The sequence below is a fragment of the Melanostigma gelatinosum genome, assembly GCF_949748355.1.
Source record: "Melanostigma gelatinosum genome assembly, chromosome: 5".
In the NCBI taxonomy this organism is placed as follows: Eukaryota; Metazoa; Chordata; class Actinopteri; order Perciformes; family Zoarcidae; genus Melanostigma; species Melanostigma gelatinosum.
Genome location: NC_136638.1, coordinates 17743937 through 17762306, shown reverse-complemented (window position 1 = coordinate 17762306; position 18370 = coordinate 17743937). Strand labels below are relative to the sequence as shown.

The window sequence follows — 18370 nt, the reverse complement described above, 5'->3', positions numbered from 1 at the left end:
GGATTGAAGTTTTACGCGCTGGTCAAGAAGCATTTAACGCGCACGTGCAAGTTCTGTGCCAGCGTTTTTATGCTGGTAAAAAAAAAAGTAGGAATTTCAAGGCAAACGTAAGATAGGGATTCAAAGTTAATGTAGAACAAGCCGGGATCGATGCGTATCGTCGGCCGTGGGATTGCGAGCCCAAGACACCCGAAGAGGAATTACAGCGTCCTATTCAATCAAACTTGATCGCTGTGCTTGATTTGTTTTTCTCTTGCACATGAGGACCACAGTTTTTCTTAGCGCATGGATAAGTTTTTGTAGTGGATAACATTTTTTTTTCTACTTGCATTACGTTTTGCTACCGCTTCTGATGAGGATCCGCTCCCACTTCAGTTTAATTCGTGGCACTTGTCTTTTTGTAAATCCGTGATGTCTCCACGCGACGGCACCCACGGCTGATTTTTCATCATATTCGAACGGAAAAGGAAAAAAGGTAAGATGTGCTCTTAACCACGACTTTACTGCTGAGATCAAAATGTTTTTATATTTTTCTTACTTTCGTGTTCTCTGAGCATATGTATGCACATGGCTGGTCTGTATCCTGAGCGCGTTCCGAGAAGCTGGAGAGCGCCCAACAGCCTAATTTGTGTGGTCCGTATAAAATTCAAATTGACGTCTCAATACCAGCGAGGACCTGCGTTACATTTACAATCACTGAAGAGCAACATGAGCCGGGCGGAAAATGTAGTGCTAGTGTACGGCACTTGGATAAATCACTGTGTTGCGATAGTGGGTCATTTTGATTTTCCTAGAGCTGCTCCAAATATATAACTGGCGTCCCCGCGCACCTGATGTAAATAGAAATGATCCACGGACACGGCGCTCAGTGGAGCATCTAAACCCGTGTTGTCGCATTGTGAGTGTGTGTACCGCGCGGTTGGGTCACGACTTCGGGCGTTATTTAGTCTTTTCTCAACACTGATCGCTAGATAGATAGGCCTACTTTCCAAGAGCATCCAACTGCAGGCACTTGTCAGTGCAGGTTTCTCAGCAGCTTGGCAGTAGAGCTCGGTGCGTGGGTGCGCGGTAACAGCGCGCTCCTGGTCAAGCGGTTCAGCTGTCACAGACCGTAACCTCGGGGGCGCAGTCTGTTCACGCTCGGACTCTCGGAAAAAAAAATACATAACTATATTGTAGTTTTCTACCAGAAATAGTTCAAATAGTCACGATGTAAATCCCCGTTGGCCGGAAGATTAACCGCCACAGTTGGTTGTTTGAGTTCCTAATACGTTATACCTGCACAGTATGCAATAGATTATTACTGGGCCTGTTTTTAAAGAGTCCCACAAGGCCTACTGAGCTCTAGGTTTGCTGGAGAATTAAATCAAATGATAATGTGATCCATCCCAAGGTGAGCAGTGTATTTTGGCTTTCGGCTGAGGCGTTTATATTGAAAGAAGAGTCGGTGGGTAAATGGAAAGCAAGGCGAAGTATTTGTTTGATTTGAAATTCGCAATAAAACCATCTGCACATGCACATCCACATTTAAAGTACAAAGCAACTGAAATATCCCGATTTATACCGATAACAACCAAATCTCCAGTTATTCTTTTATGCCTGTTATAAATTCAACTAAATATTGAGTGCATGATGCGCTTATGGGGTCAATAACTTGTCAGAAAACTGTGTGTGTTGTCAATAGTTCATGGAGTAATTGAATTGTAGTGTCAGATACGCTTCTCATGTATTGAAGACGTTGTTTTTGCTTTTAGTTTTAATCTTACAGTGTATGTTTGGTTGTTCACATTCAAGCTCCTTCAAAACTCTGCCTAGTCGCATCTACAGTTTATACTTGAGTTTGCCAATCAGGCCATCTCTACAGATCTTCTCCTCTGATGTCATGTTGAACTGTCCTTTTTGCTTCCCATAATGGATAATATATTGAATATGACTCCACATTGAATTGAACCTATATTTCACAATTCACGATGGTGTCTTCAGCACAAATTTCAACTCAAACATGGCCACATTGATATGTATGAAGATGGTTTTCCAGTGTCATTAACAAATACATTTCTATTTGAGCAATTATTCATAATAGGTTAGTCATAAGTTTTATTTTTTGTACTTTGTTTTAATTAATTGCATGGTTTCTCTGATAAATGAATTGTCCATAATTTAGAATTGTCACATTTTCATTCAAGATAATGGATTTTAAAGCCAAATAAACATTAAAGATGATGTACAGCTCCACCAACATATTCACACTCATATTTAGCATTAGGATTACATTTGCATGTATGGACTTCCCTCTTGAGGTCCATCATTACAGCCTTGTAAATTAGTTCGTCATTTTGCTAATGCAGGAGGGTGAGAAATATTACTTAGCGACCACTTCATTACCCAAGTAGTAAAACTCTTCATAATCAAAGTATCTAAGAATGAAAAAAGTGATTGACATGTGAAAAGCCACTGGTTTATGCCGCTTAACAGCATTGGCAGACTTTATGCAAATATTGTAGAACAAATTATGGGTCAGAATTATGATATATCAGCTATTTCCTGTTTCACTGATACAAGATGTGATGTTTGATGTGCAAATCCCAGTGACATTTGAACTCTTAATATAAATCTTTTGTCAGTATTAAATGTACTGTTAACATTGTCAATGTGGTCGTTTAAGTCGAGCATCATTTCATCGCACTCTCTCACTTTGCTGTACAACTCAGGTAATATAGTAATTGCTGAAGTTTCCCAAGAGAAAACAACTTTTACTCCTCCACCATGTAAAGAGAATTGTTCTAGCTGTGTGGACTGAAAAATAACTGACTGATCTTGACAGAAACCTGGTCTGTCAGGCTGTCAGCGATCCTTACAGCTGATAAAAGAGAAAAGGCCCAAGACAATCAAGTATTACTTCCACCAATGCCCTCTTTTGAAAATCTCCTTGGATCCAAAGGCAGTATTGATAGATACAACAGTGGTGAAAACCTCGCTTTGACAGTTAAAGGACTCCAAACGTCTTGGTTCCCAGCCTCAGACTAACTACACAGAAAGTTTCCAGTTGAGGGTATCTTTAGGGGTGAAGGTAGGGGCTGACAGCAGCTGTATGTCTCCCCTCTCACTGCTACCTTCAGCAGATGCAAACAGCAGGCCTGTCCATCACACTGTTGTGTAAAGTGATCCTGGACCGGCCTGCTCCTCTTCACTGTGTGTCTCCCAAGAGGGAGACTTGAGTTTGCCTACTGGATTCAACCTGCTGTCTGGGGCTCAAAATAGCATTTCAGGAGGTGAAATGTAAGCAAAGGAGACACTCTGACTGACACCTAGGATTTCTTTCTCCCTCCCTAATACTCCCCCCCCCCCCCCTTCCAGCACAATCCCTTCTCTCACCTAGCCTGTCCCTCATGGACAGGCGTATAAAGAGTTGTGACAAGTGAAACGCCATGCAAATGTTGGAAAAGTCACGGTTACGAGAAAAGCATTAAGTTAATAAATTCAAGCCGAGTAATTAAGTTTGGCCGTAATGTGTTCAAGGACAACATGTGCCTCTTTCCTATAAAATATATAAAAAAGAGAAATAGCTTTATATATTTTCTACTATATACCTCCCATACCAGTCATTGCGTTTCCTAACATCCCATTAGCATTGCCAGGGTGTCCTTTTTGTTACTAAATTTGTACTCCTGCACACTCAAAAAACAGACTACATCCCTTCATCCTGCGGAGCATTATTTTCCCTTATAAGGGGCAGGAAATCTAGATCATGCTTTGATACTTTCTTTTTTTCACTTTTCCGAATCACATCCCATTTAAGGATGTAGTTTAAACTTCATTATGCGTTGTGCGAGCTCAGCCTTGGACTGCACGGCGATCATCACAGTAAAGCAATTGCTGCACACTCTCAGAGAGATGCACACTTCAAAGTAAAGGGTGTCACGGTAACTAATGGGATATATCTCATCAATATTACATGACTACAACATTGCCTGTGCTATATGTGTCGAATGAATAACCCTCCCACTGATCAATGCATGTTTTTTCATGTCACACCATTGTTTAATGAGTCTCGTGTGACTGCTTTATGAAACATGTGAAAAGAAATCTGTCTTTACAGGCTGCATAAATGCCTTGCAATTGTTGCTGATTCAAAACCAGCTTAATTGAATTCTTATTTTTAATCAATTCCCTTTTGTCGGTAGGCTGAAAGCTTCAATGGATAAGAACACTGTTGCCTTGGCAGTTTAGAAGACCCCTGCAGTGCAGTTTAGGTCGTCATACCTTTTCTACAGGATATTGTTTGACTCATGGAAATGGATGGGAATTTCATGAAGTAGGAAATATTATGATTCCCAGAGAGCTATTTGTGGTCCCTTGTTACTGTGGGTATGAATGCATTTTCAGCACCAGCTGTGCATCGTTTGTGTGATGGCTGTCATACATTTTTGCCATACTTTGAAGAAAATGGACGTTTGATTTCAAGGCAGCTGCCTTATGAATATAAACCAATATCTTGAGGAAAATATTGCAGTTGATAAACACTCGGGGGGGGGGGGGGGGGTTGGTGGACCTAAATACACAGTGGGATATGAGCAATGAACTTATATTAGTCATTAAATATATTGCGCTGGAATACACATGAGCCAGGATTATTATGAGAATAAACATAGCTCTGTCTTGGTGGCTTTACCCTGATTCGCCATTGCACACTTAAACAATCTAAAGACCAGTAATGCAACTCTACTCTACTTCTAAAAAACCCCACTGAACATGAATATACTTTGATAATTAAACTCCATTACCACCACTGTAATGCCAAAAGCCAATTAAAGCCTGTGTGGCCACGCATTTATAGAGAGCTGTGTGATTGTGTTGGAAATGATGGAATTTCATTTATTAACGATATCCAAGAATTGATGAAATGAATGAACAAATCCAAATGTGAGCTAGCAAACTGCATGACGTGAGTCCCCTAATAACTTACTAAATATGCCGCTAACTGGTGGAAGGTAGTCAATATTTCATGCTGGCATATACTGGCAGGAAGGCATTGCAGAGTATGACTCCTTCATCATCTTCCAATGACCTACTTGGGTGTTGGAAAATGGGGTTCTTGCCCTTTGGCAAGCATTTGCACATATAAAACAGTTCAAGATTGTGTCGAACAACAGCATGAAATACAGTGGCAACCAAGTAGATATATTAATGACTATGGTAAACGATTTCATCTTAGGCATCACTCGGCACAAAACGTAAACTGAAAGCTGTTCACAGTTGATGTTGGAAAAACCATTCGTCAGGATGTAATTAAGTTATGATTCAATTTCACAAATTTGACTGATGCCGGCACCCGCAGTAAATAACACATTGTTGTCTCCTTCCACAGCAGATACTCTAAACTGCGCTCTTATCATTCTGCATATGTTTACACACATGGGCATTCATGAAATATTTGAGAGCTCAATTGTTTGCATTCGGAGCAAATGAGGTTTTCCATTAATAGCTGCTGTCAAGCAGTACTATTGCAAGTCTGTGTGTGTGTGTGTGTGCGAATGGATGCACAAGGCTCAGATCGGCTGCCTCCAAATAAGTCTGGATGTGGGGTGCAGTTTATGAAGACAGCGCTGCACCATATTGACTGACATTGACTCAGATATGAGTTAAGTTTTTCTCTTCATCACATTTTTTTCATGCACGTAGTTCTTGAGCAAACTCTCAAAAGCAAATAATTGTATCGCAACACTGGACTCCACCGCTTTCATAAAAATAATAGATCAATACAAATATGAAATGGTTCATTACAGCGATGAAATGGATTGATGGAATATGTGAACTACGAACCTTTACATGTCTCCTTGCTCAATGGATTTCATCAAAGGTTAATTGTGTGAAACCGTCGTTAATTTGCTCTGAAAGACATACAAAGGATGTGCGCTAATAACTAGTTAGGATGAACAGGTCAAGTTGAAAACTCCATGAGGGGGAAATAGTACTAATTACAGCAGAACTTGAATGCCATGTCGTTTTTGTGCACTGACATTGTATGTTCTGTCTTTCGCTCTTCTTTTTTCTCTCTCTCTCTGTCTCACCTCTCTTTTTGGCAGAATTGCTGGTGTTCAAGTGAAGCTCCCATCCAGTCTTGAGTATGGACTTAGGAAGTCAGGCTCATGTGCTGGTGCTCTTGCTCGCCTGTGTGGTCTTGCTATGTCGGGCCCAGGAGAGGGACTACACGGTGAAGGAGGAGCAGCCAGAGAACGTCCGCATCGGGAACCTGCGCAAGGACCTGGACCTCAACCTGGACCCCAACATCAGGTTGTCCTCACCGCTGCAGTTCAAGCCTGTGTACAAGACAGGCGACGTGCCTTTGGTGAGGGTGGAGGCCAACACAGGGGAGATCTTTACCACCAATCACAGAATCGACCGGGAGAAGCTGTGCTCGGGGGTCTTCGCTGAGAAACGCTGCTACTATGAGATCGAGGTGGCCGTGCTGCCGGATGAGATCTTCCGACTGGTAAAGATCCGCTTCCTGATCGAGGATGTAAACGACAACGCGCCCCTTTTCCAGTCCACTGTAATAAACATCTCCATCCCGGAGAACACAGCCATCAACACTCGATACCCAGTGCCCTCAGCATTTGACCCTGATGTAGGAATCAATGGAATCCAACATTATGAACTGGTCAAGGTGAGGCTCACCCCTGTTTCATCTCTCACATATAGAAAGTGAAAATTAATAGGTATTTGTTGTGTTTCAGGGTGGTCTTAGTCATCTTAATTTTGAAAAAGAAGTATGAATCGAGGGGGGATTTCTATGAAAGAAAACAATTGTCTACATTCCAGTCATACATCCCTGTTGTATTGGATATTTACCCAAGTACCCGAAGCATCATTTCTAACTTCAGTAGATATTACTGCATCTCAAAATCTTCATGTTAATTTAATTCAACAGTGAACGATATTGATAGTGAATGATACAGGCCTGGAGCCTCATGTTATTGGTACAGTACAGAGTTACTGGTTTGCTTCATGGACTTAATAGAATAAAATGCTTTTAGGCATTTTAGAAATCCAAGCACAGAACAATTACTTTTGATAAACCAAGGACCATTGTAGCAATATGTCTTGGAGAAACAATTACAAATAGATAAAACGGGTGAGAAAGTATGAAATTAATTGTCTTTTCAAATAACTATGGAAGGCGGGCAGAATAGCACTCTGCACACATTTTAAGGATTCTGACACACTGCTATGCCTGCAGCATGCCAGGGATCTGATTGGGTGACTATTTTTAATCATTAAGTCCTTCCAATATTTACGGTCTTCAGATTTTTCTTATCATATGATTTGCATGTAATACGATTCAGATTCTGCAGTCGAGCTTCTCCTGTAAACCTGCTATATTGCTTGTGTAGTGCTGTAGTGTATTTCCAAGTCGGAAATTCATTTTGACGCTTTGATTATTGGACCTACTTTTTCATGAAGTCGAATATGTCATCAGGCCAAAAACATGTTATACCGGCCGTCAATATTTCCATATGCCTTATTTCATAATGAGAGAAGGCTATAAAGAAGGGAATGTTTTCACCATGTACAGTAATATCTGAGAACACTCATTAGAAAGTGCATTTCCAACAGGTTACATGTGCTGAACTAAGTAGATATGTGAGAAGGAGAATACTGTATTATGTTAATAGGTGTCTGACGCAGAACTAGGGACAACAATTCTTCATCATCTAATTGATGCTTTATTAAACTGCAGTGCAATTTTCTATGTTGCCTAATGGATTCAGCCTTAAATCCAGAAATGTAGGATGATATCATGGACGCTTCATTTGCAGTCTAGACAATACTCTGTGCTTTGTGGATAGATGGATATCGGAGATGACATGTGCTCTTACAAATAAAGTGTAATTAAAGAGGGAGATGCAAGTACTCTGGAGGAAACCCTAAACAAAATAAATAAAAGGTTGGTGGATTTTGAGAGCACGGTGCAAAACAGAAATGACATGTCCAGCTTGGAGTCTCACATGAAGTTAACACTGGGTTGGAATGAACAGAATCATTTCTCTCTGTGTCTGCCCCGAATACCAATTTACTTTTTTAGTCCCACTGCCAAGGTCTCTCCAGCGCAATGTCGTGAATTGTTCATGCCTGGAAAATCACCAACCAAATGTTCTGCTCATTATGATGATCATCTGCAATCATCTTCTTTGCCCTTTTCACAATATAAAGCTTTCTAAAACCCTCGCCTAGACTGTGGTTGTATTATCTTATGCAGGGAATTTTTCTTAGAGCGACCTCGGCACTGTGTCCCTGATTCAGTTCTTCTCATTATATTCTCATTGTACTCTAGATTAATTTCCTTGTGTTCCAGGTTCCATATGAGTAAAACACAGGGAAAAGCTTTAAAGGAGCCAGAAACATGTTCAACCTTTGGTATCTTATTTCAGAAGTGCAGTAGAAAGCCGAGGGTTTAGTGGGGAAGGAATGTGCAAGCATTTCCTAGAATAGCTCTTGGCCGCTAAGCCACCCTTGGACTATCTTTGTATGGTCCCGTGAGATTTGTCTCAGAAGCTCCCTCACAACGATAGTTTGCCCAGTTCCCTTGTGTTGTGCGAGGCACGGTGCTGAAATTGCTACCGTTGTGTATCACAGTGAGCCATACTCTGGTCCACCACTCCACATGTAGCATGCCTGAATTGTCAACATACAGAAAGAATGAGAGAAACGTGGTAGCCTCTTTTTGTACAACTTTGTCCTTTACCAAAGTTAAGAGGGACAACGGGTTCTGCAGTACAGCTGCTCCGGCATTGCACATAATGGTGTAATCACCCTTTGAGTGAAACTCTGCCATCAGTGTAGTGTGTGTAGTGGTGTTCTACGTCACCAGAACTGCAGAGAAGGTGTCCCAAGAAATGGTCAAGGTCAGAGTTACCAATCACATGCATGGATGGAGGAGGATCTCTTATGTATTCACAGGATAACTCAGAGTGCCAACACGGAAACATACCAAAGACCAAAGGAGCTTCTGCTCCTGACGTTGCATGGAACTTCAACTGTTCACAAACATTGGCCTCTATCCTTACTTCATCGGTTTATGAGTTGCCAGAATCACCCACTACAATAATCCAAGTTCCATCTATGTCAGCATCTTCAGACACATTGAAGGCGGGCGTCGTGTTCTAGTAATTTCATGTTGAGCCATGTTCTACTGATGAAGTGGATGATGAAGTGGGTGTCTACATTTTGGTTGGGCAATCTGGAGGGCTTTTAGCTTTAACCTTTTGCCACCTACCTAGCATTTCCCTTGCATCATTTATTTCAGAAATATGCCTACTATTTTTGAGTGAATGGAGTGGTCTTTTCGCTGGCACTCCAAGTCTGGGCTTGAATAATTTTATTCCTAAACTGACGCTAACTTTGCATTTGAAGATGCAACATTTATTCAAGCTCCCTTCCCAAGTAGCAAGAGAAATTAGATCATTGCATACTTCCTATAGGCAGTGAATACTGTCAAGCTCTTCCAGTTTTCATTAGCATCCTATTTTGACACATCCTCTTCTAGGGGTTGACGACAAACAATTCCCAGCTTCTTTTGTCTTAATTATATGCATGAGATCATGGCCAGGGGCAAAAGTGGATGAGTGATGGAGAGAAAGAATGAGGGAGGAATGAGAGCGAGAGACAGAGAGGGTGAGTCTCTATCAGCATTATAAAGAGGTGCTATAGCTTGTGATGAATAGCCCTCCCCAGTTAGCCCTATCCATGGGCATCACCGTGACTAGAGTCCTCCTGATATATTCACAGCCCGATCTCAGTCTCCCCTTAGTTTTAATAAGGTCATCAACTTGACTGAAAGATGCATCCACTGATCAGGCGCTGTCTGCAAAACGGGGTTCGGAGTCATCCTTCCCTCATCATCAGCCACCACTGCTTCTGCCAGTGTCCCTTTTTCATTTAAATTAGCCATCTGTGAATAGATTCTGTACCACGCACATACCACATATAGAGTGCCATGATCCCTCTCTGATCGCTGCCAAGACCAGTAATTGGGAATGAATGGCAAGTCATCAAAGTTGACACAGAATTTAATAAAGCATAATAATAAAGAACACACGTACCTGTACAGTACATGCGTGTTGGAAGAGAAAATGGCATAATGGTCATACTTAGCCGTTTAGAGCGCTTCGTCTCTCTCGCTCAGCCTTAGGGTTTCCAGTGAGTGATTCATGCTAGTATTTGGCCTTTTCTTAGCCTGCCCTAGATCTTATCACAATCCACCAGGCTGATTCTGCATTCAGGAGGATGCACTGCCTGAAAGATAGCTCCCTTCAACTTATTGAAATGCGCTGAGTGCCGTCTTGTCAGTTGTAAAATTGTGTGAAACAAAAGCATAGAGGAAATGCTGGCTCATAAATCATTGTGCAGCATTCCCTTTGACACATTCTAACTCAACATCCTACTATGAAATCCGGCTTTCCCAAATATCAGTGCAGCAGGTACTCGGATACTGTGCCGAATGTGCTCTGCGTGGATGGAGTAGTGCTTAGCAATGGAGCCCCCAGAATGTTGCCTTGGACCTTTCGGTGATGGCAGAAATAGTTCTGCAGAGCGATGAAGATTCAGCGCAGTTCCTCCATAAAACGCTTTCTCTAGATTTCCACACATATTGTATATACTGCTTATCCCTAAATGACTCTTGCTTGCCAGAAGGATCACAAAATAAGGTCTGAAAGATCATTGCTGCAGTGTTGGCTAGTTTAAGTAGTTCTGTCAATCACTGACATGTTGACAACATTCCCTTGGCAAGCAGTTTTTTAAAGTACATAATAATTTACGTGCTGCAGCGGCACGTTTCCATGTGTCGGCTACAACACTACGCTGGCACGAGGACGGTTCTAGATTTTAAAACCTACTGAGGACTCACAATTTGGTTGAAATGTTATTTCCTTGAACGAGGAGACTGTATATATCTTAATCTCATTTGATAGCTGTGCCTAGACAGAGTAATCTCTTCCAACATTATGTGCAGCATGAAGCTTATCTCTTTAAAGAGGATGCTTTTTCTTGTTTCACCATGAAACTACTTCTGACTGAAAGAGCTTCAAAGGGCTTCTTTGTTTCATAATGTGTATGCAGCTCATTCATGGGCTTGATCTTCTTCTTATTTCCTCCCCCCACTCTCTCTTTCTCTCCTTTTCTGTCACTTGTTTCCCTTTCCCTTCCTCTCTTGCCTAATTTGAAAACATTTATGGATCCATACCGTACCCAATCTGAAATTGTAAATATTAGTGCTGTTTTTTTGGGAGGAAGGCAATTACTCTTAACAGCCGGTGCCAGTTCCTCCGGTTTCTCATGGGGATTACATATGCATTTGTTTTCAATTTCCTCCGGCTTTACTTTTGCCTAGATTTAGCCCTTCTTGAGTAAAAAGCCTTTCTAATATGCAGGGTGTTTCACTCCTTTCTCTTAATCTGTGGTGATCTGGTCTTGCAGTGTATTTAAAATGGGAGCTCACTGTTTTGTCTCCATTTCCAGCGTTCTCTCTCCCATTATGAAATAAAATTCTGCAAGGCTGCCTGCTCTATTCTAACTTGACACAAGATAGGAAAGTAGGGTGAAAAAACAGGAACGGAAGCTAAAGAGGCAAATGAATCCCTTCAAGCTGTAGTTGCTGGGAGAGGTGGAGGGACTTGATATACTGCAATGGTTGGTCACATTTGTAAAAAATATGAATAATCTGACAATTTCTATGTTTCTGGGGCAAGTATTGTACAGTGTAGGGGGGAAATTAGTCAAACAATCTGATGATTAGCGTGTTTGAAACGGCTTTTGATTAACGGGTGCCGTACTGAGATGAGCAATGCGGAGCCAAGAAGCAGCTGCCTTGTTGAAAAACGTGCTGGGCTATTTCATTTGCTCTTGACATTCATCACTGCCTAAAAGCCTGATCCCAACAAGGGTTACAAATGAACCTGAGAAACCTAAGAAAATACCTCGACAAGCTGTTTGGCTTTCTAAGACAATTGACAAATGTATAATTTATAAACAAAAAAGCAGGAGGAAGAATGCCTCAGCATATATTATACATCACTATTGTGATCCTTACCTTTCTTTGTCATTAACAAAGTGAAAATGTGGGTACAATTTTGGAAGTGGGGTTCACATTTGAATATTACGAGTACTAATCAGAAAAAGCGTAACACAAAATGTTGTCTTGTCTTTGCAGAGTGTCAGCGAGTTTGGCTTAGACATCATAGAGACTCCTGAAGGGGACAAGTGGCCGCAGCTTATCGTTCAGCACAACCTGGATCGCGAGCAGAAGGACACCTTTGTGATGAAGATAAAGGTAGAGGATGGTGGCAACCCACCCAAGTCCAGCACCGCCATCCTCCAAGTCACCATCTCCGATGTCAATGACAACCGTCCCGTCTTCAAGGACAGCGATGTGGAGGTCACAGTGCCAGAGAATGCCCCCATGGGGACATCGGTTGCTCAGCTTCACGCCTCGGACGCAGACCTGGGTTCCAACGCACTGATCCACTTCGCCTTCAGCAGCCAGATCTCTGCCTCAACCAAACGTCACTTTGCCATCGACAGCTCTACAGGACTGATCACTGTGAAGCAGCCCCTGGACAGGGAGGTAACTCCTGTTCACAAAATCATCGTCCTTGCCAGTGACGGCAGCTCCACCCCCTCCAGAGCCACAGTGATTGTTAATGTAACAGACGTTAATGACAATGTTCCCTCCATAGACACTCGCTACATTATCAACCTGGTTAATGGGACTGTTCTGCTCTCTGAGAATGCTCCTCTCAACACCAAAATAGCTCTCATCACTGTGACTGACAAGGATGCAGACCTTTATGGTAAAGTAGCTTGCTACACTGACCACGATGTTCCTTTTCGATTGAAGCCTGTCTTTAATGACCAATTTTTACTAGAGACAGCTGCCCCCCTAGATTATGAGACGACTCGAGAATATGCAATTAAGATAGTGGCCTCGGATAGGGGGACGCCTCCTTTGAACACTTCAGCTATGGTTTTAATTAAAATCAAGGATGAGAACGACAATGCACCCATCTTCCCCCAGCAGGAAATCCAACTTTCCATACCGGAGAACAATGACCCCTCTACACAGTTAATAAAAATCAGCGCCACTGACGCAGACAGCGGACTTAATGCTGAGCTTATTTATACTCTTGGCCCTGATGCACCTGCCGGGTTTAACATAGACAGACGGTCAGGAATTCTCTCCGTTGGCAAACGACTGGACAGAGAGAAGCAGGAGAGGTACTCATTCACTGTCATAGCGAGGGACAATGGCTCCACGTCCCTGCAGAGCAATGTCACTGTCAGGCTAATCGTCCAGGACCTTAATGACAACAGTCCAGCTTTCACACACCCTGAGTACAACTTTTATGTGCCTGAGAACCTGCCTCTCTATGGGACTGTGGGCTTAATCACAGTGACGGACGCAGATGCGGGAGATAATGCGATTATAACCCTGTCCGTTTTGAACGTTAAAGATAATTTCATCATCGACCCCCAAACCGGTGTGATCAAGCCCAATATCACCTTTGATAGGGAGCAGCAAAGCTCCTACACATTTATGGTCAAGGCAGTTGATGGGGGGCAACCTCCAAGCTCCTCCTACGCCAAGGTCACAATCAATGTAGTCGACGTGAACGACAATCGTCCTGTGTTCGTCATCCCATCCTCCAATTACTCATATGACCTAGTGCGAACCGCCATCACCCCTGGCGCTGTGGTCACCAGAGTGTTTGCCATTGACAATGACACAGGTATGAATGCTGAGCTGCAGTACAGCATTATCAGCAGCATCATCATCACATCTAGGGTCTCCCCTCGAGGTCTCTTTGCCATCGACAAGACAACGGGTAACATAACACTGCAGGAGAAAATAGTGGCAGCTGATCAGGGGTTGCATAGGCTGGTAGTCAAAGTCAAAGATCTGGGTCAGCCTGAGTCATTAAATGCTATCGCACTTATTCACTTGTTTGTCAATGACACTGTGTCAAATGCTACCTTTATCCAAGAACAGCTGCGAAAAAGTATGGAGACACCCTTGGATCGTAACATAGGGGACAGTGAGGTAACGACACAAACCAATGGATATGTGATTGTTGTCATAGCAATCATAGCAGGGACCATGACTGTCATCTTGGTGATATTTGTCACTGCCTTGGTGCGCTGCCGACAGACACCCAGACACAAAGTGGTACAGAAGGGCAAGCAGAGTGGCGAGTGGGTGTCACCCAACCAAGACAACCGTCAGATCAAGAAGAAGAAGAAGAGAAAGAAGCGATCCCCCAAGAGCCTCCTCTTGAACTTTGTGACCATAGATGAATCCAAGCCTGACGACCCCACCCATGAGCATGTTAATGGCACACTGGATCTCCCTGTGGAGTTGGAGGAGCAAACCATGGGGAAGTACAACTGGGCCACAACGCCCACCACCTTCAAACCTGACAGCCCAGATTTAGCCAAGCATTACAAGTCCGCGTCCCCTCAGCCTACATTTCAAATCAAACCGGAGACTCCAGTGGCCCCAAAGAAACATCATGTGATCCAGGAACTCCCCTTGGACAACACATTCGTGGTGGGCTGTGACTCACTCTCCAAGTGCTCATCGACTAGCTCCGACCCATACAGTGTCTCAGAGTGCAGCTGTCAGGGGGGATTCAAGACTACGGGGCAAATCACCACCCGACAGGTAATTCATGACTTCCTTTTTAAACCCACCCACACTAGTCCCCACTCACACTCCCCTTGCTGTCCCATGGTAGGTGATGTGAAAGGGGGAGGGTGGCAGCATGGAGCTAAGGGATTTTCCCACACAGACCATGACCATGTCTACATGAATGTCATTTGCACCTAAAAGTGAAAAGAATAAAAACACAATTTGTCACAATTAATGCAGCAAACCTGTCACTTTAGCATTATTAATTCATGTTTTCACCCTCCTTCATAAGCACTCATAATTGCATAATCATTTACAAAAATATGCAGGTTAATTTCATATTCAAAAGCTTGAGTAATGGCAGCAGTGCAATTATGATGGCTAGCTATTTTACCTTCAGTCTGAGTGGTTGGTGGCAATGTAGCCTGATTTAGAAGAGCGTGGGATAGGCGGCAATGATTGAACTTTCTACTGATGTATTTGAGGTCAGGGGTGAATGATGGTGTGTGCTAATGTATTTGATTGACATGTTTAAACATGGCATATCAAAAAAAAAATGGCAGCGGAAAAAGTGTGACTGTAATAGCACAAAACAAAAAAAAGCAATCTTAACATCCTAAATCAACGTGATAAATACTCCCACTTTTTGTGGATTTTGTCCTTATTAGGTGCTGTCTTAGCCTTTGCCAGTGAGGTTTTCTGTGAGAGAATGCTGATTTGAATGCCAAGGTACAGCAAAGGGCTTATGATTCCATAAGAGATATGTGCCAAATGCGAAGTGCCCCAATAAATAAAAGCTGGCGAGGGAAATAAATGTAAATCAGAGTTAAGGAGAGGTGGCCTTGCTCAGTGTTGACAGCCAGAGCAGAGCACTGTGGGGAAGACTGAGCACTTCTTGGGGCATGGGGAGGGGGTCACAGAGATCAAGGTGACGCAGAGCCTTGAGACCAATATACTTAAACACCAAGGGAGCAGTAGTCCATAAAAAGCCTGCTACGCAGACGTTTCATTCAGCCCATAAATGCTCTACTTTAACGACCCGCAATTATTGTTATAAACGGCATATGTAGATACACATTCTTTACATTCTTTAAATTACCTCACATAGGAGAGGCTGTAATGGATGCTGTGATGTGTTGTAGTTTGTGTTAGAGATGATACTGAAGATCATTCCATCCCCAATATGTACGAGTTGATATTTGACCTGCTACCACCAGCACAATCAAGGCTGCGCACCGGGTAGCAATTTATTTATACGGTTATGTCTCTATCCATATTTCCCCTCAGTGTCAAACATCAAGTTGAAATTGTTGCCATTTTCAACCATTATATTTTTTTTGTTTCATTTTGTGATTTCTTTTTTTTTTTTTGGGGTTTGGTTGTTGTTGCATTGGCTTTCGTTTTTGTTACTGTTTTGATCATAATTATCCCAACTGCCATTCATCCAATTCTGGGTCAATTTCATGATATTGCATCAATAATTGATTTTGTTTGACGAGGTGCTTGCTTTTGTTTGTGTCTAGCCTTATATTGCACACAGTTTTCAGATCTTTGGTTCATGTCTGTCTTTTTGCTCCCAGTACGCTTCTGTGTGACATCTATCAGCATTCAAATATTCCTCATGGCATAGTTTTGAAGAATGACTGTTGATCCTGTGAAGTATTGTGCTTAGGATAATTTATGAAGACACCCACACAGAGTTGATAGTCATTCCCTTCATCCACCTTTTATTTGAAATCCTGGTTAAAAGCTATCTGCCACGGCACATTATACATAAGCCAGCTACATGCCCTTGTTACCAAAGATGAAATTCATAATGTGTTTATACGACACACTGACGAGTTGTCAGGACAATTTTCCCCTCTTACTGGTATGACTGCCCTGAAATATTCAGTATGTGTTCTACAATTCTGAATTATTTTCTATCATGAATTGTATGCATCATGGACTTAAATTGATTTTCACTTATGTTGCTGATCAGAGTGGAGTATTTCTGTCGAAATAATTTAAAAATCAATGAATATATGATTAGTAAACATCCTACCAAATCTTCAGGCTCTGTTTGAATCAGTTTATTTCTGAGGGACTGTATGCTTATTCATTGCTCAAAGAGAGGTCAGGTTCAGTCAGTTTAACATTCAAATTTTTTGGTGCCACATGCTCCCAGAATTTGAATATTATCAAGAAAAAAATTCCTCGTTGGTTCTACTCACCAACCATATCATAAGTGATGTTACGCTGATAATATATCATTTTTTTTCTGTCCCCTTGAGCGATTGAAAAGTGAGGACTCCCACTTTAGACATTAGATTTCCCACCAGTTTTAAGTGTGCTTATTTAAAGCCCATGTCATGGAAAAAAAATAGCATGAAGCTTTGCTTGAGGAGAATCGGTGGCTGCAAAGGTTAATTAAATGCACTAAAGGGTTAATCACTCGTAGTACAGTATGATTAAAATCACCGTAATTGGGTTTGGAATGAGGCTGATAAGAAGAAAAAAGGCAGCCGTCCTTTAAGAGCATCAGTGATTCACTCTTTGTGAGAGTCGCCTTGTCAGGAGCCAAAGTGATGGGACAATAGATGACCAGCTGGTTGTCAAAGCTATTATAATTCCATTGCTGCTTGATTTCATCTTTGTGCTCCTTTTTAAAGTAATTCTGTTTTCTAAAGTCTAAAGAAGAACACTTAAAAAAACAGCACTCCTTCAAAAAGTGTGGTTGGTGCTTTTATCTGAGGAGGTGAAAGATTTTGAAGAGATCATTTCAAATGTGGCTGTTAAAACAAAAAGCTACATTTGGTCTGTCAATGCCAGCTATTCAGTCTCTCTTTGAGCCTAAACCTAACACCAGACGTCCAAAACTAAAGATCACAGGCAAGTCTTCGCGTTTTCTTTTTTGTTCACCAGAGTGACAGATGGTGCTTTAGGGCCTTTACAGTGATCTCTCTTTGCCCCAAACCCTCCCACGCACCTAAAGCAGCTGAAAATAAAGCAAAGACGAAAAGCCTACCCATGGAGTAACGATGTGGAGGGCACAAAGGGGGAGATGATTATGGTTGAAGGTCACCAAAATGTTTTCAGGGACTTTACAGATGTAGCTGATAACGAGTAAAGCTTGTTAAAATACTTCAGAGACCACAGATTTGTGTCACCATATGGCTTCATTATTCAGCGAGAGCTGCACTCGCAGATGCGAACCTCCTCCCTCCCCTCACCACTCTGTTCAGTTTTTACACATCTCATCGTTTTCTTTTAACCCCCATGGTATTCGAGGTCAATCTGCCTCCAGTGATGAGGAGCTCTTGTGAGTGCATGTGCTTTAGCGGAGGCAGATCAAATGAGTACCACCCTGCCTGAATGATCTCAGACATCAGCATGAATATGAAGGGCATACAAAGGCTAATACATTCTTTAGTTTGGCCCATAATTCTGGGCACACGGAGCACTGCTTAACAAAACTCCTCCTGTGACTCAATGTAAGATAAGCTGCTGTTGGTGTTTTTGTAGTATCTCACACACACATGCACTGCAGTTAGACCTTAGACCATAAGTGTTGTAGTTATGCCATCTTTAGAATGCAATTCATTATATTATTCATAAAAACAGATCACATTATAAAAAGGATTGCATCATGAGGGCAGCATTGAACACAAGATTTGCATCCCTTCATGTATTTGTATGGGCCTT

General features: G+C 42.1%; 1 protein-coding gene across 1 annotated transcript in view; it reads left to right on the top strand.

Moving 5' to 3' along the window:
• Positions 1–431: 431 nt before the first annotated feature.
• The window catches only part of pcdh11 (protocadherin 11), a gene marked incomplete at its 3' end in the record, with an annotated part of 122264 nt that continues 104325 nt past the window's right edge, over positions 432–18370 (top strand). Inside the window, exons 1-3 of the mRNA XM_079268842.1 lie at positions 432–475; positions 6087–6667; positions 12212–14719. Of these exons, the coding sequence (XP_079124968.1) occupies positions 6128–6667; positions 12212–14719 (3048 nt within the window). The 5' untranslated portion in view covers positions 432–475; positions 6087–6127. The remainder of the gene's footprint in view (positions 476–6086; positions 6668–12211; positions 14720–18370) is intronic.